The sequence below is a fragment of the Lingula anatina genome, chromosome 1, assembly GCF_051362555.1.
Source record: "Lingula anatina isolate TDL-2025a chromosome 1, LinAna3.0, whole genome shotgun sequence".
In the NCBI taxonomy this organism is placed as follows: domain Eukaryota; kingdom Metazoa; phylum Brachiopoda; class Lingulata; order Lingulida; family Lingulidae; genus Lingula; species Lingula anatina.
The window spans coordinates 18,825,839-18,849,559 of NC_141767.1; the positions used below are offsets into that span (position 1 = coordinate 18,825,839).

A 23,721-nucleotide genomic window follows, 5' to 3' on the forward strand; every position below is an offset into this window, starting at 1 on the left:
TGATTTGAAAAACTAAACTAAATTTAACATCTAATTCATCCTTGATTTGAAGACCAACTTTTTTGACAGTTAAATAAAAAGCAAGATGAAATAAAGGAAAATGTATAATTTATTTTTATTTTATGCTCTTTCACTAGTGTCAGAGACGAATGAAGTTCAGTTAAACATGCATATTTTTGCACCCTTAATTACATTCACTAGCTAAGATCCCTGACAACTGATGTCAACTTCAAGTACTTAATTTTTGCCCTACAGCTCCTTCCACGCCCGCAATGTTTTAACTGCCAGCAGTCTGTGAGATACCATAGTGTGTCCGATTGCATTACATCATACATTTTCAAAAATAATGATACGTAATGCTGTTGCTTCAAAACCAAGCAGAATTTATTTTTTCTTTCTTTTTTATAGCAAAAAATGTTTTAAAAAGCCATAGTACTTTTGACTCTTTGTTTTACATGGAGGCTTTTTTCTTAGAAACAGATCTGATTACTTATGTTCGTTTCCACTGTTGACTCTTGAACAGTAGTAAACAATGTCTCCTCCATGTCCAAACGTACACCCAATAGCTTGAGGTTTTGGGGATCTAAAGTCTTCAGAAGAAAAGCCATATTCTGTTTAAATGTCCGTCAGGATCATACCCTAAAAGAAGAAAAATGCTGCAATCGGTCCTTTTTGTTAATGCTATTTGAATCAAATGATCTATTTTGTATGAAAATGTCCTTGTTCCTGCCATATGCGAAATACTGTAAAATGGCTGATCCATTTAAATTATTTATCACTTTCCCATTCAAATGTCTTTTACAAAGATTTACTTCTTAAAAATATTTAAAAATATTTGTCTGATTAAGCAGAAACCACTTATAGTGTCACTCACTTTTTAACAATCTGTACCACATCCTCATCTTGCAAAATGTGATCTTTGCCTACTTTTTGAGGCTGGTATTTTACCGAGGTGCCCCACACTATGGCACTAGAATAATGTAAAAGTGCAATTAAGATGTGGATAAAAAGGGTAAAGAGTAACAAACATCACAGGACCACATTAATCAAAAGTAATAGATAATTTCCATTTATCTTAATACTTCCATTCCCAAATATAAAAAGCACCCCTTCTTCCTTACTGGAACATATATCATTTACATTTAATCCTTTATAGCTTTTGCTTCTTTCTGAAACATTAAACATTCAAGTTTATAAGTACTCACTATTTAAATTCTTTGATGATAGTCCTGTGTAATTTATTACAGAAATCTTCTATAGAGGTGTTGCCAGACCTTAGGACGACAGGAGACCTGTAATCTGGAAGCTGACCTTTCGGTTTGGTGTAACTGTAAAAAATAATGTTTAGGACTAAGTCTAGTGAAAATTAAGACTTCCAAACATCAGATATTCCGTATCAGAGACCAAAGATTTACAAAAAATTTAAAATAAATAGCGATCTTGGAGGAGTTGCAGTAAAGTAAGGAACCACAAAATTCAAAATCTATCGTATGAATTTCTCAGATTTTATACCGTACTCACAAAGTTAAAAGAAAGATGATGTTGTGTTACTGCTCACATAAATGAATATGTTGTCCATCAGGGACTAGCAAAGGTCACTCATGACAAGGGAACTACACTGTCTTCGTTGAAATGTCTTGATTTCAGTAAGGAATTAATTGTCTAAATATATCATCTCAATTGAACACATAATAATAAAATTAATATCTACTGATCCACAATTCTTAAACAATTCCCATACCTTTGAAATGCTACAAATACTCACATCCTAACTAAATTGAGGTATTCCCACATTTTTTCCAGAAGGTCATCAAAATTCCACTTGTGGTGAGCTGATATAGGCACAGTATGGGGGACTTTATGGATTATATCAAGCTCCTGAAAAATATGCATCACTGCTAAGGAAGACTCTGAGATAATTGTAACAAATGAACACTGAAATCAACAATTTTCCACTTAATGTCTTACAACAGAAATATCATCATTCGATCAATTCTTATTCAAATGTGCAAAACATTTTAAGATAAAGATTTTTATTTGCTCAAAAATGACATTTGATGTTAAAAATAGGGTTTTAATCTATTTATTAAGTTCCTAAATTGTGTCAAAAAGTGAATGTCTTAGTTCAACCAGTTGTATACTAAGAAAATGAGAAAACTGAATCTTATACTGGAACTTACTTGAATTACAAAGTACCGTACATTTCAAGTAAGATCCAGCATAACATTCAATTTTCTCATTATCTTTGTGTTAAAAAAGCTTCCGATCTTTAGCAAAAAGAAACATATGGGTTCAGAAAGATTACCTCTATGGAAATCTGGTCTATCTTGTTGAGGACATAAATGCAAGGTATGTAAACCCTGTTGCCTTCCACAACATCTATCAAGTCCTCTGGCGTGGCATCGTACCTCAATGTTATGTCTGCATTGTGTATTTTATACTCTGCCAGAATCGTCTTCACAACATCCGCGTCTAACTCAGACTGGGGAACCTAGCAGCAGATAATGTCTTTTAATGTGAATATCTATTCATCACCTATTCAGTTTATATTGCATCTGTTAAAGCAAAATGTATGTAAATAGAAACACCGACAAGATATGAAAAGACAGACAAGATATGAAAAATTTCCATTAAAAAATTATTAATAAAGGCTATAGATTTATATTTTTATCAAAATCATTGTTTTAACTACTGGTTGCTTCTGTACATATAACTTAGGGGTAATTTAAGTAAAACTGACACAATCAAAGCTTGTGAACCTACAGATACCAAACAATTTTTATAAATAAATCAATTTTTTTTATAAAAATAATATGATCGTGCTAATTTTGAAAAGAACCTGCCCCTTTAACAGTGCACACCCCCCCTCCCCCCCAGAAAATTTGAAGTAAAACCCAAATATGCCAAAATATTTCCAAAATAATGCTAAAAACTACTGTAAAAAAAAAATCTGATCATGGGTTTTGAAACGAACTTGGCCTTTTTACCAAACAGACCACTTGGGGAATTTAAGGCAACACAATAATGTTTTAGTAGTCAAAGAGTGAACAACATGTTTCAGACACCAAAGGCAATGGCAATGGCATATAAAATGGCATTATAGACACAGATACAACCATTAAAAAAAAGATGGCTGAAACCTTCACCATTCATATTCTATATTTCATTCTTCTAAGTGACTTACCATTTGCTGTAAATTTATTCCACCTTTTTCCTTTTTCCTAAACACAATATTTGGAGGAGTTTTGTTAAGTCTTATCCCAAAACCTTCTAGTTCATGTTCTATCAGTCTTTTATGTTGTAGTGGCTTGAGGACATCAAGAACAATAAAAATTAAACCGCAAGTTCTTGCAACTGAAAACAAAAATTACACACACACAAGTAAAAATTACAGCCAAAATATACATTTCTAAAAATACATTCACAACAAATGTTTTCTTCACATTATGAATTTCTTCTCCGGCTAAATAAAGAGAGACATGTATTGAATTACCTGCAATTACTTGCTTTCCTCTTCCTTTACCATCCTTAGCACCCTCAATAATACCTGGGAGATCTAAAAGCTAAAATGAAAGGTACCACTCTAAATGATAAACATCATCATTTATTCTATTGATAGTATATATATGTCTCATATTTGACAACAAGAACTTGATTAACCAAGCTACTGACAAATAGAGCAACTTCTTAATATCTATCTATGAAGACATACTTCAACTTGTTAACTCATGAATATCAGTTTGAGGAATTAGGATGTGGAGAACTGAGTTGAGATACAAACATCTAACAAGGTTTTACCTGGATCTTAGCACCTTTATACCTGATGACCCCAGGCACAGTAGTAAGAGTGGTGAATTCATAAGCAGCCACCTCAGAATAAACTCCAGCCAGATTAGTCAATAAAGTGGACTTGCCAACAGATGGGAAACCTAAAGATAAAAAAAGCACCATTACAACTTTTCAAACAAAGCTGTGATTCAGCTTTTCCCTTGAATATATAGTATGAAGCTCATTTAATACAGACCAGAATCATTTTAATGACCAAGTTGAAAAATAAAGTTGGGAGCAACAGGCTACAAATGCATTCTGTAAAATAAATTATTGGTTTAACATGTCCTATTTATATCACAACAGAGATCAATTGCTATAAAAATGTTCTTCCCCACAGGCTTTGATTTACAGCTTATCAAAAACAACAAATCTTAGACAGAAAACAATTTAAATAAACTAGTATCATCAATGGTTATAAACCCCCATTTATATATTAACCTCACTATCTTTATAAACTATGCAATAACCATCTTAAAGAGTACATTTGATTTGACATACATACTCATATTACCTAGTCATTAACCTATTCTTACCCACAAATCCTATCCTGGCATCTCCAGTTTTTGCTACATCAAATCCTTCTCCAGCACCTCCACCTCCTCCCTTTGGTTCTATCAGTTCTCTCCTCAACTTTGCTAATCTAGCTTTAAGTAAGCCAAGATGCCCCATAGTTGCTTTATTTCTTTGGGTTCGGGCCATCTAGTCAAAAATTCAAAATGCATTTTATTTGAATTAAATTTCATCGAGGCAGGTGTGCATGCTCTCTGGTGGTCATTTTACATTTATATACATCTATAGCCTTCAAGTGTTAACAAAAATAGTAAATATCAGAAACCATAATAAGAAGAGCTATCACATAAATCACCGTGCTTAAATATAATATACAGTATATCAGAAACTACAGCATATAGGAGTGCTTACACATGTTCAAAACTTTGTACTATCTATGGTCATTCTACATAACTTACAACCTTCAACTCATATTATACGTATGATTAATATAATGGTAATGCACATTATGCAGAACTTTGGATTAACATCTGCCAAAGAATCGAACATAAGAGTTATATAGAGGCCGGCGGAATTCTAAAGCATTTGACATGTGTTACCTTTCCTGAGGTATGTGTATTTGGGAGGTGGGGTGGGGTGGGGTCTGGTTCAAAATATAGGTAGCATACCGGAACGTGACATACGGTAGCAGGTTATAAGTTACGTGCACATATACGCATCAACCAAATCAGCGTATCCCGCCGGCATCGATAATTTCTGTTTTAAGTGTAAAGAGAAATATACTGTAATGGTTGAAAATACCAACAACATCGCCAATGAAAACTTTAACAATAAAACAAGAAATACATCTGCCGTTAATACTAATGTGTACACCATACCTCCGCTTCGATCTCCGCTATCTTTTGAAGCGCACTCATTGTTGTAATGGCTTTGAAACAGTAGCAAATGAAGCATACAGATGGCAAGTGCAGCACGTTGATGGCGGAACACTTGAATGACCCCCGGAAGTGTTAGTATTACTTCCTGTTCGTAAAGAGTTACTGTCAAGACATTCGGCATGTGGAAAATGTATAGCGTGCAGAATTATTCACTTCAAAAGTTCAATAGCTCACTATCATTTAACTAACTAACATCAATCAAATATATTCTAGACTGAAGTATAACCAATTAAGCTTTTATTTTTTGGCAGGTCGAAGGTCAAAGTCAAATGCGCAGGTGTGCATCCGGGACTTTGTGCCCAGGCGACATTTTCCAAAAGGCTTGCAGTGTTTCGGAGGCGTTTGAAAAACTTGAATTAATAACAGTATGCTTCATAGTACATCGTTATAATTGCTACAGATACTACATAGAAAAGCTACCGAAACGGGGAGAAACAATACGTGTTGAGTGACAGTCTGACTTAAGCAAAACTGGTCCACGAAATTGTAGTATCTTCTCCGCAAAAGCAGCAACGTGGAGGTACATTGTTTTGATTTTGGGATCTTTGACTTTTACCTTTATTTAATTAAATGGACAGTTGGGCTAGTAATTTTGAGTTCCGATATGGTGAATAAGGTATTGGTTACTAATTAGTGCATGTTTGCATAGTTAATTTTGCTTCCTTTTGAAAGCAGTTATAGCTTAGTTTGGGATGTTCGAGAGTATTATTTCCACATCTTCTAACAGTCATACACGGAAATGTGTCAACCATAGACTGTGTGTCATTTGTCATATCCTGAAGTTATGTAAAGAAACCTTTGTTTTTGGAAAAACTCATTTACCCGTATATGTAAGTATGGTGCAGGTGTCTGCAGTATTTTATTGGGACGAGTAGGAGATGGTAGAATGACACTGTAGCAGAGTACAGCTAGCAGTTGGTTATCACGTAATTATATGCAGTCACACTGTGCAGTTTGAGTTATGATAGCCATAAATATTAAAATGGCAAATGGTGAATACAGATGCCTACTTTTAAAAGCCCTTTCTGCCATTTTGTAAAACGTGCAATTTGACAACTTGTTTTTAAAATTATATCAGGATTACCCAACTTAATACTTCTTTCCATTGGAAATGTGTTCACTGCCAGTGAGAAGATGGGATCTGGATGTGTATTACACTAAAGGACAATTCTTTTCAACATTTTCTGCAAAAATTTGTAGAGGAAGATGGCGTTTTTGTCAAATTAAGTTGTATTAATTTAATGTATGATCTTTTCAAATAATTGTCTTTTATGCTGCCTCTTCTTTCTATATAATAGCCAATTATTTTTTATCTTATTAGAAAGGAATGGACAAGAAATCCGAGATAGATGTCGCTCTGAGTGATTTAGAAGGTAACAAAGAAAATGAAAACCAATCGAAATCGGAACATAGTTCCAAAGAGGGATCACCTACTGTTAATTTGCCAGAACATCAATATTCTCGGGTGAGTTGTTAGAAAATTAACTCAATATGAACCTTGAATAAGCTTGATTAAATGTTCTCATTAGTTATTACTTGCACTGAACTCTACTATAGATAATACATATTTTATTCCAGTCATGTAACAAATTCAGTTGGACATGAAAAGTACATACACCAAAGGGCACACATTTTAGTAAAACTGAATTGTTGACGATCTCAGAATATTTGTAGATAACGGGTTTCTCTTTGTAGGATGTTCTACTGAAAATTGCTGATAGCAGTGCAGCAAACATCAGGCCAACCTGTCTCAACAAAGAATATGACGGGTAAGTCTTCATTTTATTAAGTTATCATAATATTATTTTTAAAATTTTAAACTTGTTTTGCTAGTGTAATTATGTACTAAATAATGCCTGATATATGCGATAACAGGCATCAGACTAGGGGGTAGTAGTGCATTATTTGTCATACATACAAAGGGAAGTTGTACATTTCCCACCCAAACCCATAATTTTGAATAGAATAAGCTGATATCAATGCTGTCTCTAGGACTGATATGTCTCACAGAAGGTACAGTAAGAGATCCTTAGTAAGTGTTCTATGTTATTGTAGGCCAGAGGGATACTGGGATCCAGAAAAGTGGTTCAAGTCATTTGGAGGTTCCCGAGGCAACTCTCCATTGACATTGGGAGATAGAAGAAAACGTCCAGCTGATATTGACCGTGATTCACTGAAGAGACCTGCTGGTAAGAACCTTTTGTTAATCTTGGAACTCCTATCCAAGTATCTGACAAGAGCTGTAGTAAATTTCTCCTTAATCTGTTATCAGTGTATTCAAATTTCATTGATAAAAATGGCCATTTCAAAATATGATTATATTTTTAAAGAAACCTTTCTTCTAGTGCCATGTTTTGTTAAGAATATATGTGGCTTCACTAGTTGAATGAAAAGTTGAAAACCGATTCTTCACTTCACAGTTGTCACTTGCAATGTAAACCTGTCTTAAATTTTTTTTTTACAACCTGCATGCTGGAGGGTTCAGAGTAACATAGAAAGTAAAATTAACAATGTTAATACCACTTAATTGTTCTAGATCCCAAGGAAAGAGTAAAGCAAGAAGACAGTGGTATTGTATTGAGTCCTCAGAGGCGTAGCTTCTTAACAGGATGCCATGTGACTCAGACATCGTCACCATCTCCATCTGTGCCTCAAAGACAACTCAGTGTGGACTACAGAGACAGGGAGAGAGACAGGGATTTGGATCGGGACAGAGAAAGGTACTTCTTTAAAACTGAGATAAAGAAATGCACCTAGAAATGTGCTTTGTAATCATCAAGTGGCATATTTTTCAAAAATGACATTTTTTTTTTACTTTAGATTTAAGTTAATGGTATGAATTCGTTAGGAATGAATCCCCCATTTTCGTTTGATTTTGTTATGCGAGTATGTGGTCAGGAATTATAAATTTAAGTGTATTTGGGTGTCTTTTCTAAAATTTTCTCTCTATTTAGACCTAGAAATGACCAGAGGCGAATAGGAAGTGGTCGCATCCAACTTGACCGAGAGCGGGACAGAGAATATGACCATGACAGGGATAGAAGAGAATTCAGGTTCAGTAGAGATATTCGAGATAGCCGGGACATTCGTGACAGTAGGGATCTTCGAGATGGTAGGAACCTGAGAGACAGTAGAGATAGCAGAGATTCCCGTTTCGACAGAGATCGTGATCGAGATGACAGAAGATTTGAACGCTTCAGGAGAGATAGTGGAAGTTATGATGATCCAGACAGGAGATACAGTAAGTATAAGATAGGCTATTCTTTTGCTTTAGGTATCTCTTGTCTTTAACTGGATGGGATATTTCCGTAAAGATAATTAAAGTAAAGCGAAATACATGTGAAACCTATTAATAACCTATATATATATATTATTGATAATTTGTATAACTGTCATGTTATTGTCACAGATCGTGCAAGAAGTTTCCGTTACAACGAACAGCCTGAGCAACCGGAGTGGTTCACAGAGGGTCCTATCAGTCAGTCTGACACAATTGAACTCCATGGGTTTGATAGGACTTCTGATGATGATGATGAAAAGGCACCAGATGAAGAAGAGAAGAATGTTGATGGACCGAAAAATTTGAGTAAGTGATATTTTAAATCAATTTTGGGGGTTTGCAAAGCAGTTTTTAATGTTAAATGAACCTGGATCAATATGTGTCATCTTTGGCACGTATCCTTGTATAGCCAAAAATCTGTGATGTGTATTTTCTATTGAAAGGAGTAGATATGTTGTTCTTGTATTTTTGTCTACCACCAATTACTGAAAAAGTCTAAATTTCAGTGTTGTTTTACAGCACATGACACACCGTTATTTGCAAAGAATGTTTATTTTCTGAATTGTCTTGCAAGTTACATCACATTGTTTATTATTCATCCACATTTTAACAGCAACCGTGAATGTCCAGGACAGGAATGGTAGCTTAGAGACCCAGGAATCTAGTTCACCCGAACCATCTCCTCAGTCTGAACCAGAGAAGGCCGTCCCATCTGCCACAGAGAACGCTGTGCCAGAGTTTGATATCAACGAGTTCTTCAAGTCTAATCTAGAAGTGCAGGTATGTAAAAATGTTGTTTCCAACACTAGTTTCATGTACATTTTGGAACAATCTATTTGCCATTATGACCTGTCAAAAATTGATTGTAATCTTCTGAAATTTGAAAAATGGTTCTTACTGGAGTTGGAACTAAGTAGTTAGTTTCATGATAACATGTTTAGTAGGATTGCTCTATTTTCAATTGTCTTTCATCATTTTCTTCAAAAAGATCAACTTGAACAACTTGAATTCTCTCTTTTTTGTAGGAGTCCACCAGTCCAAAACCAGACCAAGTTCTCCAGGTTTCCGGCAGTCGCTTTTCCCAGTGGTTCCAGTCCAAGGCTCAAGGTGGTGGAAACAGCAATAGCAACAGCAGGCGATCATCCCTTGATGGGGATTTCAGTTTCTTAAATGGTTTGTTTGATTGCTGATCTTTAATGAGTAAGAAATTTATATTTGCAAACTCTAGTTTCTGAGTTCTTCCCTTCATGCTATTTTAGGCGCCAAATGTGCACAGATAAAAATAGATTATACAGTTAAAATGGCTTGGATTTTTTAAAAATAAAAATGGAGTTAGCATGAATTTGAAGCAGATTATAACCCCCTAGATGTATGATTCTTGTGTGGCTCTGTAGTGAGAACTTTGGGTAACTTTCTCTCCCAGATCTCATCAGTGGTCAGAAGAGCCCACCCACAGTTTCTCCCGCCCCTCCCTTGGATGGTGTACCATTCCATGCCCCTTCACATGGGCCAGAGGAGACCAAACAACCCAACATCCTAGAGATGCTGCACCATGCTGCCAAGAGAGGAGGACTGCAAGGTAAAGCCTGGGTCTCTTTACAGGGTTATGAGAGAAAAAAAAATGATGGGTGGTTGTAAGAGAGAAATTGAAAAAATATGATTAAGCTTTCTAATTGTTTTATGTATGTCACTTTAGCATTGGCACAAATTTGTACTCTGTGTATAGCTATTCACTTTAAGTTTTGAAAATTTTGTTTGCATCTATGCTAGACAATGTTTTTCACATGTTGTGTTGTTGCATAGTTGTTTATAAGGTGATAAATGTCCATGTTGCCCAAAATTTCAGCAGAGTCACATGGAAATAACAGTACCACAGAAGCAGAAACCAACTTGAAAGCTCTTTTAATGGGTGATAATAAAACGGAGGCTCTAAGTCCTAGCTTTGTTCATCCTAGTGTACAGAGTAAGTTCCCCCTGGCAGTGCCTTCCCCATGCTTTCGTAGTGTAGATCGCTTAGAGCTGGGCTTGCATATTAGTCTCTCTGACTAATCTATATAGTTGCTGCAGTATTTGCTTGGGTGGTGGTGAATAAATTCCTTTGTTTGAGCCACCCGTGCTAGTTAACGCATGGTCCTTTTTTTTTGGAATATAAGTATTTTTTCTACAATTAGAATTTTATTTACTGGCTGATTTAGTTAAAAAACACTATGTATGGATTTATTCATTTGAATCACTCTTTGAAACAGATTTTCTTCCCATGTATTAAGCAAGTGAAAGATGCAAAATTTTATGCAATACTTTTTGTTTTCACACAAGGCTGGTTTCCAGTATATGTGGTTTCCAATCTTTAGAACTTCTATATCTACTCTGACCTTACTATTAGAAGTTTCTGCTAAGTCCTGAATTTTTGTAGGTGTCTTGCTAACCATTAACGTAGTTGTGACAGACATAATTAAGGGTGATGTAAATGTCAGTTGCCTTTATACCTTCCTGTTTGTACTAACAATGAGCATTTTGTCTGTTTTATGTATCAGGGCAGTATAATACCCATAGTTCCAATAATTACTTTTATTACTTTCTGTAAATCTTGACAAAGAATTTACAAACCTTAATCTCATTTTCTCCTTATAAGTTTACTGATGGATGCCATCACATGGATAACATCACACATTATACACATATTAACTGTAATGGACCTCCATCTGCAGAGCAGTTTGAGATGTACTAAGGATAGATGCTGTACTATTTGAATATTATTTTTTATTTTTGGTGAATGCATACATGTCATTGGTCTGGGTTGTTTTGTTCTTGAACATGTGAATGTAATAAAGGATGTCTGAATGGTATTGAAAAACGGATAGCAGTATTTTTTAAGTCTTCAATGAAAGGGGTCATGTATCTTTAAAGGGTTCTGCAAACCCCTCTCATTTCTTGTTTATGCATTTCAGGTTTACCCAAGGAAAAAGTGATGACAGCAGAGGAACTTGAAGCTGGATTGAAGAAGATGGTACTTGGCGGTGGTAATGCTTCAGGACAGATGCCAGGAGAGAACCAGCACCACATCCCCCTGCAGCACAATCAGAAACAACCACACCATCACAACCAGCAACAACAGCATCAGCAAACCCACCATCACAACCAGCAACAACAGCAGCAACAACACCATCACAACCAGCAACAACAGCAGCCACCACCAGAGAGTTTCTCACCACAACTACAGTTCATTGCTTCTCAGTTGGCCAAAGCTCAGCCAACCCCCACTCCGCCACAAAGGGGCACCCCAGGGCACCCTGGCATGTCCAGTGAGAACATGCTACCCCCTATGGATACACGCACACCTAAGAACCAAACAGGTTCTCCCAATAACAACGATATGACAGCCTTTAACAAGTTGGTAGGGCTTATGAAGGCTAATGGGGCTTTGAGTGAAACACCAAAGATGCCAACAAACGTAAGTTTGGAATTTTGTTTTTAAGGTATCTCTAATTCACTTTACATTTGTCTTACTAAATCATAGAACAACAACAACAAAAACCCTAGAACAGTTGTGTGTATTATTTATTGTAGTACATGTTTATCTTGTTCTTCAACAGGCTGTTATGACAGAACCACACAACCTTCCACCTGCAGCCCAACAACTCATTGACCATGCTCAGAAAGAAGCTCAACAAAATGCAATTATACAGGTAAAATGTTAAAGGTTTCTTTTCATTTGTTGTGAAAGACATTCATTGGAAAGTTGAGTGAGATGTGTACAGGGATTGTGTGAAATTTGAAACCCTCTCATGTGATGCCTCTTAAAGCTGTAGCTTTGACAGAGGGTATCACCTAGAAAAAAGGTGTTTTTGACTTAGTCTGCATAACCAAGACATCTACCTACTTTTTACACAGAGAACATGCTAACAGTGCCTTAACATCTAAATCTTCTACTAATTAAAGCAATATTTTCTCTTGAAGAACCATAGCCTGTGTATTTTGAAAAGTGATTCAAGCAATATCTTGGTGAAAGAGGTCAAGCAAATTATATAGATCACTTTTGTTTCTATATAATGAAAGAATTCTAATCCTGATCAACAGTTCCATGTTGAAATCCTCCCCATGTACAAATCCTTTCATAATGTTTGTAATCCTAGATTAATTTCTGAACCAAACAACTCCCATTTTGTCATTTAAGGACTTGATGAAGGCACAGCAGCAGCACCAGCAGCTGCAAGACTTGCAACAGCAGCAATTACAGCAGCACCATCAGAACCAGATGAGGAACCTGCAACAACAGCAAGCCACTCCACTTCACTACTCCTCCCTTCAACAGAAGGTCCAACAGGCAAAACAACAACATGATGCCATATGGAACTTCATTCAGAAAAACCCTACCATTATAACCAAAGGGGCTTCTCCCCAGCCAGGGGCTCCACCACAGCCTCAGCAGCCCCGTGGGGCATCTCCACCTCAACTGGTGCAGCAGCTGGCTCAGCAAGCAGCACTGCAACAGCAGCAGCGCCAGTCGACTCCTAAGGCACCATCCCCAGTCAGTAAGTACCAGAATTGTCCTCTTTTAAGCACGACTTAGATTTACCACTTATGCATATCTAACCATAGAGGTAAATGTCTTCTTACAGCTACAGAACAATATTTACTGCTTGAATATTAAGAAAAATTGGGTAAGTTGGGCAGCAATGTATATGAAGGAAATATGTCAAACATACGTCATAAATGAACTCTTTGGAAAAAATGTACCACAGGATTATTTTCAAAGTTTTTTGCCTTGTTTATTTCCAGTGTTTGGTTCTCAGCCTCCAATGCACCTTAGAGCCCCATCTCCAATACATCCAGCACAGTTCCAGCAGCAGGTGCTCAGTCAGAATCTAACTGTACAGGTGAGCTGATGTGGTGCCATCCTGCTGGGATATTCTTTTGAAAAATTACATCTAAACAGGAATGTTGATACACAGATAATTTTAGTGTGTAGAACTGAAAGGAGATTCTGAAGATTTTTAATGATATTAGAATAGTTGTGTGTGTGAGAGAGAGAGGGAGAGAATGAGCCAGAGACCTGTCTTAAATCAATAAATTGGAGTATTGGGACCTTATTGAACTCTTCCAGACTATTTCAGCCATGGATTTTGTACATATGTCATAATTGTTATACATGTGATACATTACCCTTTGTAGGGCACAACCCCAACTGCTTCTTTGGCCCGTGTGCCATCACCACAAGAGCTGGCAGCTCACACTCAAGCCATAATGCAAAATGCACTGCTCAAAAAACAATTGGAGGATCAAAGAGAGAGATTTCTAAAGAAACAGCATACTGAAGGGTAAATAAAGCTTTGTCCCTAGAGATTCACATGATAACTGCTGACTATCATATTTAGTTAAAATGATGTTTTCTGTATATCCTGTGTAATAATTTATATTGTTATTGAATGTAATTGTTTTGATTTGATTGCAGGGGTAAATCTCCTATTGGTGCACCTGGTATGGCTGGCTCCCCTATGATACCACAGAATCAGAAGGTAAAAAACAAATTTGTACATGTGTTTAAATGCAGTTACAAATATTGTGGTTTCAGTCATATTTGCATGTGTCATACTTCAAATAAATATTGATTTTTATATTGGAAATTATCACTTCTGTAACTGAATAAGTTATCAGGTCATTACCCATTGTATTTTTTCCAGGCCAAATTTTAATTATGAGATCTTTTAGCAATCCAGCAATGTGTGTAACATGTACTCAAATGTTTATGGGAGAAACATCAGTTTTGTACTTAAAACAGTCTCTTAAAGCAATATTAACTCTTTGTTTCGGCCAAAAAATGAATTTTCCTGGAGTAAACAACAATTTTCCCATGCTTACCAATGGTTAATGAATCCATTTTTACATTCAAAGTTAGTCCCTGGTTTTTTTCTAAAAAGTTTGGTTTTTTGTTAAAATCTCTTAAGAGATTTTAACAAAGTATAGACATCAATGGAGGTTACGTGGTCTAAAGACAAGTTCAAATATCAGAATAAAAGCTATAACTGCTGTTTTTGTGGTAAAACAGAATATATTATATTTCTATGAGTTATTCACAAGGTTTTTATTGTGAAATATAGGTATCATACAAAGAGTTATTATGCCTTTAAATTTAAGCCACCAGTCTCTGCTGCATTTACACCCACCTCTGTGATCAGAAAACTGGTGCAAGATAAAGCAGAAGAGAAAGAGAAACAGGGCAAAGATGGTGGTCAGCCTGGTAATGAACAGAGCCCAGCACCTACCATGATGATTCCATCTTCCCAGGCAGAGTCCAGTGTTCAGACTCCAAGAGCACCTGTCCCCATAGCTAACCTGATGGCAGCGGCAGCTATGGAACAAAACAAACAGCCGCCACGCCCTCTAGTGGGACAAGGAATGATGAACATGCTGCATCAAGGACAGATGCAACAGGCACCAGGTCGACCCATTGTTAAAGGTATATTGACAATTTGCTATCTTATATATTATCAGCAAAGTGTGAAAGTTTTTTTGTTTTGGTGTCAAAAAGTTAAAAAAAAACAGTGAAAGTTTATTTAATTAGTGTTGATCTCTGTGTTGCACTGTGTTATAATTGAATTCTGATAGTCACGATTAAACTTTTGGATCGCCGAGTGGGGATGGCTCTTAATTACTAATATATATCTAAACGAGAGTATACGAAAACAAATTTAAACACATTTGTTTTTACTTTGATGTTCCAGGCAACCCAACTAGTCCAAGCAGTCCAGGTAGACAGCAGCAGCTCTCTGGTCAGCACATTCTAAACATGATTAACAGGGGAAACCAACAGGGCCAGCAAAGTCAAGATATCAACAGACTCATTGAACAGCATTTCCAACAACAACAACAGCAGCAACAGCAGCAGCAGCAACAACAACAATCACCGCAGCAGCAGCAAGTTAGCCCCAACTCAGCAGGTGTTCCTCGCTCTATGCCAAGTGGTGTATCTCCTGGTAATGCTATCCCTGTGCCAATAACAGGAAGGTCTCCTGCAGTAAACCAAAGAACAGCTGCCCAGGCTCAGGCACAGGCTGTGGCAGCACAGCAGGCACAGCAAATTTTGGTGCAGAGAATGCAGCAGGCTGGGCTGAATCAGGCAGCAGCAAGAGGTTTGTAGATTTGTCAATTTCATATTTCTCTGAGAAATTTCAATAGTCTTTTAATACATCCAGGTCTTTACAAAGTGAATTATATGTATGTGCAAGTTGAAAAAAACTTTTTTTGACATTAATAATAATTGACATTAAATAAATGTAATGTTTTGCCCATTGCTTAAATCATTATTATTTTATTTTTTTTTTTCATTAAATGAAAGCATGATGGGTAATTGATGTAATATGCGTGTCTTTCTAATACTTCAGGTTTGCAGCAACAGTTGGCCCAGTTGAACATGACTCAGATTAGTCAGCTGGCAGCCTTGCAGCAGGTCCAACAGAGGGCAGTACTGGAGAGCCTGATCCAGGCACAGACATCCAGGGCAGCAGCAGCAGCTGCAGGCTATCAGCAAGGCAAAGTGGCCTCCCCCAGGCCTGGCTTCTCTAACAGTGTTCCCATGTCTGCCAACCCGGCTGTGGTCAGTGCTGCTGTCAACGCAGCTGTAGGGAGAAACAACTCCCCTCAGCCACAGATTCCCACACCTATGATTCCACAACAGAATAGACCAGGTGAGGTGGATTATTATGCTTGAAGAGAGCAGTCGAAATCCAGTGAAAGGTTTTTGGCTCTTCCAATTTTTTTCTTCTGTTCAGTTAATGCACGGCTAAACACTTGGTTGAACTAAAAGAACTGGCAGATGTGGAGCATCTCTGCTTATCACTGTTTTGGATAATGAGTACTGCATCAATGAATTATATTTCTCAAATAAAGCCATCGCAAAATACAAATGGTCTTCATATTCATATGTTTGGAATCCTGCTTTGTTTCAGATGTTGTCAATGGCCCAATGTCTCCCGGTCGAGCCATCCATGGCAGCAACCACCCCTTCCCACAGCACAACTCAAACATGCTGAACATGCAACAGCACCAACAACAGCAGCAACAGCAGAGACCAGGTGGAGATATAGGTGTGAACTTGGCCAAGTTGTTTGGCAGCACTGACAGCCCTGGGCAGCTCCCCAAGATGCCACCACTCCCACAGCAGGGCCAGAGAGTGATGACTGTGGATGAGCTGGAGAGAAGGCAGCAGACTGTAACACATTGAGAAGATAATGGGATGATACGTTATGTATTGGTGTCATTGTATGAAACTGCCCCAAGATTAGACGTTTCATTGTAAGTCACATTTTGAAATTGGTTGTGTGGCTGATAAAAAGAATTTTGTAGGTTGTGTCCAAAAACAGTGGGCATGTCAGACAAACCAGGAGAGATCAAAAGGAAATGGCTGCTTCTTGATAAATGAACATCCATACTGAAACTAATACTGCCTGTGTGTCATGCTTAATGTTGAATTTTTTTAAAAATGAATCGTCAACTAATTTTGGAGAGGAAAATGTAGATGTTGCAGAGAAAATGAGACCATTCATGCCTGCTAACTGAAAGGAATCAAGAATACTTTGCTGCTCTAAACATGTTTAAATCTTAGGCATTATCTAAGCAGGATCATGTTTATTTATTTATTTTTTGGAATTAACAAAAAAAAAAGGAATCGAGTCTTACAATAAGTTTTGCGGTATTCCTTAAACAGTACTATGAAGAATCTGAAGTGACTGTTATGTGAAGGTTCCTTGGAGAAACAATTAGGAAGTTTCACTTATCAGCCTGTCATAGTGTTGTTATTTGTGCTGGGAGTTGCATGGGTGTCGAGTAAAGCAGGCCAATTCTGAAAGTTTCAGAATGTTAGCTTACTCACTGGCTTACCAGATGCATCAGTATTAGCATAAGCATAGAACTCAAATGAAATATTTTTTGAAGACAGATTATTTATTTTTTGAATTTAGAGTAAAAGCTGGAAAATTAAGTGAGAAAGAGTGCATAGGAAATCTGCAGATGAGGAAAAATTAGCCTGGATACTTTGTAGTGTTGTAAATATGTATATTGTACTGCCTAGTATATAAAGTTGCAACTGTTGTGGTTTGGTTAGTATGTTCAGGAGATGTAATAACATGTCAAATCTTAAAATCTAGTCATGTTGTGTAGTGTAATCCATTATTGATACTGGTGATTCAGTGTTTATGACTGTCGAGCAAGCTGTATATAATGCATTTTGTATTTAGCTGTAAGATGGTAGAATTGTTGTGGTACACAAGTTTCCGGACTAGTTATTGTACAGAAGTGAGGTACATGATCTAAATACATAGCATCTATGTTACTGAATGAGTGAAAAGTAAGCTGTCTAATAACATGTGTGATCAGAATCAATATATGGAGAGTATGTGAGACTAAGATGTGTGTGTGTGAATAGTAAAAAAAAACTTCCATGTCAAACTGTCATGTAAATGTCTCTTTTATGTCTTGTCCTTTTGTATTATTTTGTGTATTTAAATTACTCATAGCAAACAGGAGAGGCTAATTTTTGTTTTGCAATTTGATTTGATTTGTTCAGGTGTACATATTTAAGAGAGTTGAATGGGCATGAAAACTGTGTAGTGCATAAATGTATAGGACAGTAGGATATTTAGCTTGTTTGCTGTATATTGCTTCTGTTAGATTCTCGATGGATGATATGTGCCAATTTAGGTCCGAAAGTAACAGTTGGATGGATGGTGTGGATTGAATGGTGTAAAAAAAATAGTGTTCTTTACTACATGTCCTGTGTTTTTGTTTGTTTTGTCATTTGTGTGTTGTCTTGTTTATTTGCATATACATAATACTGCTTAATACCTATTTACACTGAAGATGTACACACTGTTTAGTATCTGTGAAAACCTGCCATCATATGGTAAAGTTCTGCAATAGACTTAAAGAACTTAGTATGTTTTGTGCAATTGCTAATTCCGTCTTTCTGTGTTGCTATTTTGTACTGTATATAGTTACAAACAACAGGTTTTGCTAAATCACAAAACCCTTAATTTGTCTGTGTAAGATTGAAAGGTGATTGTATCACGAAGTTGTGTGAAACTGATGTAAAAGCTTTTGTAATTTCTGTCCATTACAAAAGTAAGTGTAAAAGTAAGTGTTATGGTTGAGGCATTGTTATTCTGAGTCTATGTATGTCTTTATTTGCCAGGTTCTAGTTTTGCCTTTGTAAACCTCTAATATTTAATTACTAAATGTGGCATTTCTGCACTGCCTTCAAACTTTAACTATGTGTGTGTGAAATTGTGGTTAATCTTGAAAAACTACAAGTGTCTATTAAGTTAGGGTTTAATGTTTGTGGCAGTCACTTTTTTGTACATATTTCACTTCTCACCTTAGCAATTTTTTCCTGATTTTTTTTTCTTTTATGTATATATATTTTTTTCTGTTAATTTTACTTCAAGTGGATAACTGAAAGTAAATTGTGAGAAAGTTTGATATTATCTAAAAAGGAACTACCCAGTGCATAAGTCTGGTTGTTGTAAGGTTACACATCCAGTCAAAGATGGTTACATTCAAAACGAGATATGCCAAGAAAAAAATTGAAAATGGGGCAGTCTGCTTTGGATCTGCACTAATGAAAATGTTACTCAAATCTGTAGAAGGGAGGAAAGTACAATGTGTGTGTTCACTAGTCTGCTCTCAAACATGCTACTATGTCAGCAGTCCACTCCTTGGTTTTTAAGCAAGTGAATGTGGTAAAACGGCAGCAAATGTTAAATCACAAGGGTCTGAAACACTGTAAACTGAGTAAATTTTTGCAGTGATGATAGCATCTGACAAAAAATTGCTGCAATCAAAGAATTATATATGCCAGGATACATGAAATGTACATTCTCTGAGAGAGTAAGAAAGGTTACAGATAAAGTGAAGAAATTAAAAAAAAAAAATTATTCAATAGATCTAACACTCCAAGCAATTTTTTCAAAGTTGGTAACAGATGCTGAAGAGAAAGTAATGAATTTTAAAAAAAATTGTTCAAAAGGTGGAGGGACACTCCAAGCAATCAGTTTGGTACCAAAATGTTTTCACAGATACAGGCATCTGATAAGCAAAAAGATACATTTTGCCAATCTATTTTCAGCAAACGTGTTCATTCACTACAAGCTCTAGTCTTGTAAGACTGGCTTTGAGTCCGTTCTCCACCATGAGGTTGATAAGTGTTATTATTACATGGTTCAACTTTGTGATCAAATAAAAAAATAATAAAATAACTATGTGTTTGTTTTTAACTTCTTTTTAATGTTTATCTTCAGATGTGATTGTAACTTGCAGAATTTTGGGTACACCAGCATTGTGCAAACTTCACAAAAACTTTAAAAATTTACACTAGCATACACAACCTTTGGTGCCATAAAGCAATTTCTTATACCCAATGGATGGAAACTTGAAGTAGTATCAATACACTATCAACTTCATCTTACATTCATTGCACTATTAATTGGATGGGAGAGAAGAAGATATTCCAGTTTTTATCCACTTCATGTGGGCACAACTGGTGATGAATCATAGCCATAAGGCTAACTGTAGATTTCTGTTCCTGAAGATAGCCTTGTTTGCACAGGTCACTACATTATAAATGGGGCACAAGTGTCTGGTAAAAAACTGATACCACATTCAGCACTATTCCCAGTTAGCATTCGAACTGCGTGGGCACGCATGTCTATTTCAATTGGTCCTTGGCTTTAGTAAAAGGCATTGTTCAAATACTTATCAACTGGTAATACAATTATCTACTTTGGTATAGCAAATTATCTGCTTTGGTATAGCAAGATTAGTGTTAATATAAATCTCTTCACATTCATCTCTAAGGGCTGAAAGTATTGACAGGGCTGACCACACTAGTGCACAGTGAATTTGGACTTGGGCTCGGCGTGCGAACATTGCGGAACTTTTGCTTCATAATTGTTACAAAAGCCCTGTGAAGGGAGTCTCTACTAGGTGTGCAATTCAAGTCTGCTCCACTGTCATTGGACACCCGCTTAAGGTTGTTCAGAGGTGTTCCTCCTGGGGATCTGGAACATTTTAAATTGTCCTTCCCATTAATTTCATATCTATAATAATGTATTCGAGTTAATCTGTTACCGTTAATTTACTTCCCACAACAGACTAACTTTATGTAATTTTGCCTCTTGCAAATATCAGTATTTTAGTAATATTATTGAGGTAAAGGTTTACTTCACTCCAGTTGCCCTCAGTCTTTTCATAGGATTTGATCCCACAGACAACAGCTCACTATGTATGCTGCTCAGTGAGGTGGTAGAACTGAAAATATAAACTCGCATTTCAAGACAACTACAAAACAAAAAATTCTACCCACACATCATGACACCTGAAACATGTCTACCAGCACAAAACACTGCAATGACAAATACATATCACAACTTTTCCAAATATTTTCATTCGTATAACATAACATACTGCAGACAATCAAATCAGTTGAAAAGTATATACTTTACCCTGCAAGCCTGCTGCTCTCTTTAAGATTGGTTACTGTTGACTTTAGAGGAGTCTAAAAAAAAATTTTGACGGGCTTTAAACAGTTTCTATATTTACACCTCTATGAAAAACATACTTAAAAACTTTTAGAAATGTTCTGATTGAATTTCAAGAAGTGAAGGAAATGTGTGTGTGTGTGTGTGTGTGTGAGCATGTGTTTTGATCAGCTTTAAGTGTTGCACATGCTACAATTAGTCCATCCTACCTGAATGTTCAATCTATCTGTCAGTGGTGTGAGTGGCCGGCGTGGAGTTGGTTGCTGAATCAAAAACATGGGGTTCTGTGAAGGGGGAGGGGGTGGTGGTGGTGGGGGTATAGAAGCAGGGGGTGGTGGAGGAGGAACACAGGGAGGGGGAGGGAAGCTCTTTTTCCCTGTTGGGGTATTTTCATCATTTAAAGATGCACGCTTGGACTTTCTAGCTGCAATACGTTTGGAAAATCGTCTCCCTTTGGCCTCTGCATAAACAGAAAAATGGACAGATATTTCTTTCTGGTTTTGGCCACTAATCTAACACCTCTATCCTTAGCATTCAAATTTTTTTTATAATTTGTCACAAAATTAAAATAATAATCAATTTGTAAATAAAATGCAACATAGACAATTAAATTACATATTAAAATTTAACTCTATGATGAAACTAACCTTGTGCATATTCAAAAGCTTTCTCCATGCCACATGTTAACTCATTCAGCTTCTGTTTACTCTCTTCCTCAGTGATCATATTTTCTACATAATTCTCACCTTGAACTGCCATAAAAAGTTTACACTGAATAATAAAACAGAAAATCTTTGTTAATATTTACATCATCCATCAATCCATAAAGATGCTAGCTTAAAAAGTGTAATCTTTTGCGTTACACCATACAATAATGAGATGCACAGATGCAATACATATTGCTAAACTAAAAGGTTTAGTATAAAGAATTTCTTTTAATGTGACCATGTAAAATTTAACAGCTTATCCAGTTTACTGATGAACATGAGTTCCCTATATGAGGTAAATTACCCAGGACTGGATAGATCAGTTTGAACTTACCTTCAAATAAGAAAATACACCAGAATTTTCTATCTCTTCTTGTTTTTTCTTTTTCAAAATTTTATGATAAGTAACTGGATCAGATTTTAAATGCTGTATAAGCTCCTGAAACAGATGTAGAATCAGTTAGTCTAGAAGTCATACAGAATTTGTTTGACATTAAATTTTGCTCGTACATGTACATCTACTTTGTAACAAAAGACTTCATTACTTACACAGCCAGCTATAAACTTAAATAGAATATGTAACAAGCAACCAGGATAGTCTAGGATACTTTAAAGTTACATATGTGGTGAATGTGGATTCCCTATAACACATACTAGTTTCTATTAGTTTCTCATGCAACTCAAATTAAATCGATGAGCCAAAGGCTTTACCAAATTAATCACTCAATCAGCCATAAAAGAGCTTTACATCTGCAAGGTGTCATTTGGTCAGTTTTTGTGGCAAAAATCCACCTTTAAGGTGTAATGCTCTGGATTATTATACATACCCGAAGGGCTTTCTCTGTCTCTGTTGCAGTTTGTTCCTCATATTCATCCTCTGTCATCTGACTGCAGTATGCACTGCGTAGAGGAGAAGGTTGGTCAAATTCATCCAAGTTTCCAAAACCTTCATGCTGTACAGGGCTGGTGACTGCCATTTCTATGAATTTCCATTAATTATGCTAAAGACATTAAAATATGAAATCCAATATACTTTCTGTTTCTATTCTTGCACTTTTACAGCATCACAATTCTACTATTTTCTTCTTTACTATTGCACAAGTAATAACTGAAATAGCTTGATTATTAGGCAAACTATTATAACGGTTATCTGGCTAACAGAAACCTATCTTAACCAACACTACTCTTATTCAAAACAATGAGACTGCAATAAAAGTGTTACACCTTCTCCCCCCTCCTTAAAGAAAAGAAAAAGGAAAATGCCTTTCCTTGCTTTTTTCAGCATCACCCAGTACAGTATACAGTATGCACTTGCAAAATTTTTAAAGAGCTCAAAAGGTTTAAAATTAACAAAAACTTATTTTAATCTCATATCAGTAGGGCAGACTATATTTATTTAATTAAAATTCCGATTATTTAATTTCAGTTTCCTAAACTGACGTTCGAATTTTCTCCCCTGACATTGACAATGCTACAAAGAAAGTCTGATTTCTTTGATTTGACATAGGCAGTCAAATAACTATATTCCTCTTCATCAATGACAATGATCAACCTCATAGTCATAAATAAATCCATTGTACAGACAAACTTTTTTAAACTAAGTTTTTAACAGTACCTTTTTTCAAATTTACCAGTCAAGGTATTACGGCTAGCATTTTTTACTTCTATTAAGACCAGGTGATGTAAAGTCTTAAAAACAAAGTCCATTCAAGATAAGAACTATTCAGGTAAGTTGTTGACTACTGACCTAACAATGTTTACCTTTAAGTAAGCATCTGACTCTTCTGGTTTCATTTGAAACTACCGCAATCTCGTTATACGATAAATCTCGTGACTTGGAAGTAACATCCGGGCAAGTCAGAGTTGGGTCTTACAGAAGTTAGACCCACTTTCTCTTAGGCGCTTTCCAGCAGCTTTTTCGCGCG

At 36.2% G+C, this 23,721-nt stretch overlaps 3 protein-coding genes across 8 annotated transcripts; 1 reads left to right on the plus strand and 2 right to left on the minus strand.

Annotated features, from left to right (window-relative positions):
* Window positions 1-91: 91 nt before the first annotated feature.
* Window positions 92-5,443, minus strand: LOC106168181 (guanylate binding protein 128up). Of its 2 annotated transcripts, XM_013547143.3 has the most exons (10): window positions 5,220-5,441; window positions 4,365-4,530; window positions 3,799-3,929; window positions 3,494-3,563; window positions 3,185-3,354; window positions 2,306-2,491; window positions 1,766-1,878; window positions 1,206-1,328; window positions 875-970; window positions 92-639 (listed from the first exon to the last, which is right to left on the minus strand). In XM_013547143.3, the coding sequence occupies exons 1-10, from the start codon at window positions 5,256-5,258 to the stop codon at window positions 633-635; spliced, it is 1,101 nt and encodes a 366-aa protein (XP_013402597.1). In that variant the 5' UTR covers window positions 5,259-5,441; the 3' UTR covers window positions 92-632. The 2 variants fall into 2 exon arrangements, with proteins under 2 accessions (XP_013402597.1, XP_013402598.1); XM_013547144.2 differs by lacking the exon at window positions 92-639 and having other exon boundaries at window positions 871-970; window positions 5,220-5,443.
* Window positions 5,444-5,550: 107 nt separating this feature from the next.
* Window positions 5,551-17,181, plus strand: LOC106168175 (uncharacterized). 3 transcript variants are annotated; one of them, XM_013547133.3, is made up of 21 exons: window positions 5,551-5,799; window positions 6,601-6,744; window positions 6,975-7,048; window positions 7,335-7,468; window positions 7,816-7,999; window positions 8,234-8,520; window positions 8,689-8,865; window positions 9,173-9,339; window positions 9,585-9,732; window positions 9,983-10,138; window positions 10,406-10,522; window positions 11,508-12,010; window positions 12,153-12,245; window positions 12,734-13,091; window positions 13,339-13,436; window positions 13,732-13,877; window positions 14,012-14,075; window positions 14,695-15,016; window positions 15,282-15,689; window positions 15,942-16,244; window positions 16,506-17,181. In XM_013547133.3, the coding sequence occupies exons 2-21, from the start codon at window positions 6,607-6,609 to the stop codon at window positions 16,778-16,780; spliced, it is 4,152 nt and encodes a 1,383-aa protein (XP_013402587.2). In that variant the 5' UTR covers window positions 5,551-5,799; window positions 6,601-6,606; the 3' UTR covers window positions 16,781-17,181. The 3 variants fall into 3 exon arrangements, with proteins under 3 accessions (XP_013402587.2, XP_023933270.2, XP_013402588.2); XM_024077502.2 differs by having other exon boundaries at window positions 10,409-10,522; XM_013547134.3 differs by lacking the exon at window positions 10,406-10,522.
* A 2,634-nt stretch (window positions 17,182-19,815) lies between these two features.
* On the minus strand, window positions 19,816-23,695 carry LOC106168183 (uncharacterized). 3 transcript variants are annotated; one of them, XM_013547146.2, is made up of 8 exons: window positions 23,558-23,695; window positions 22,624-22,797; window positions 22,131-22,235; window positions 21,737-21,860; window positions 21,299-21,549; window positions 21,054-21,106; window positions 20,773-20,859; window positions 19,816-20,609 (listed from the first exon to the last, which is right to left on the minus strand). In XM_013547146.2, exons 2-8 carry the CDS (start codon window positions 22,771-22,773, stop codon window positions 20,402-20,404), a joined length of 978 nt encoding a protein of 325 aa, XP_013402600.2. In that variant the 5' UTR covers window positions 22,774-22,797; window positions 23,558-23,695; the 3' UTR covers window positions 19,816-20,401. The 3 variants fall into 3 exon arrangements, with proteins under 3 accessions (XP_013402600.2, XP_013402601.2, XP_013402602.2); XM_013547147.2 differs by having other exon boundaries at window positions 23,544-23,693; XM_013547148.2 differs by lacking the exon at window positions 23,558-23,695 and adding an exon at window positions 23,412-23,538.
* Between the last annotated feature and the right edge of the window lie 26 nt (window positions 23,696-23,721).

Excerpts from the sequence above, each read along its gene's own strand:
- LOC106168181 (XM_013547143.3), bottom strand. The coding sequence starts at position 5,258 with ATGAGTGCGCTTCAAAAGATAGCGGAGATCGAAGCGGAG. Across the intron at positions 3,930-4,364 it reads TGCCAGGATAGGATTTGTGG|GTTTCCCATCTGTTGGCAAG; the intron begins GTAAGAATAGGT and ends TTTTATCTTTAG. Across the intron at positions 1,329-1,765 it reads TACCTCAATTTAGTTAGGAT|TTACACCAAACCGAAAGGTC; the intron begins GTGAGTATTTGT and ends TATTTTTTACAG.
- LOC106168175 (XM_013547133.3), top strand. The coding sequence starts at position 6,607 with ATGGACAAGAAATCCGAGATAGATGTCGCTCTGAGTGATTTAGAAGGT. Across the intron at positions 7,049-7,334 it reads CTCAACAAAGAATATGACGG|GCCAGAGGGATACTGGGATC; the intron begins GTAAGTCTTCAT and ends ATGTTATTGTAG. Across the intron at positions 13,878-14,011 it reads AAGAAACAGCATACTGAAGG|GGGTAAATCTCCTATTGGTG; the intron begins GTAAATAAAGCT and ends ATTTGATTGCAG.
- LOC106168183 (XM_013547146.2), bottom strand. The coding sequence starts at position 22,773 with ATGGCAGTCACCAGCCCTGTACAGCATGAAGGTTTTGGAAACTTGGAT. Across the intron at positions 22,236-22,623 it reads AGACAGAGAAAGCCCTTCGG|GAGCTTATACAGCATTTAAA; the intron begins GTATGTATAATA and ends CATCTGTTTCAG. Across the intron at positions 21,861-22,130 it reads GTGTATTTTCTTATTTGAAG|TGTAAACTTTTTATGGCAGT; the intron begins GTAAGTTCAAAC and ends TTTATTATTCAG.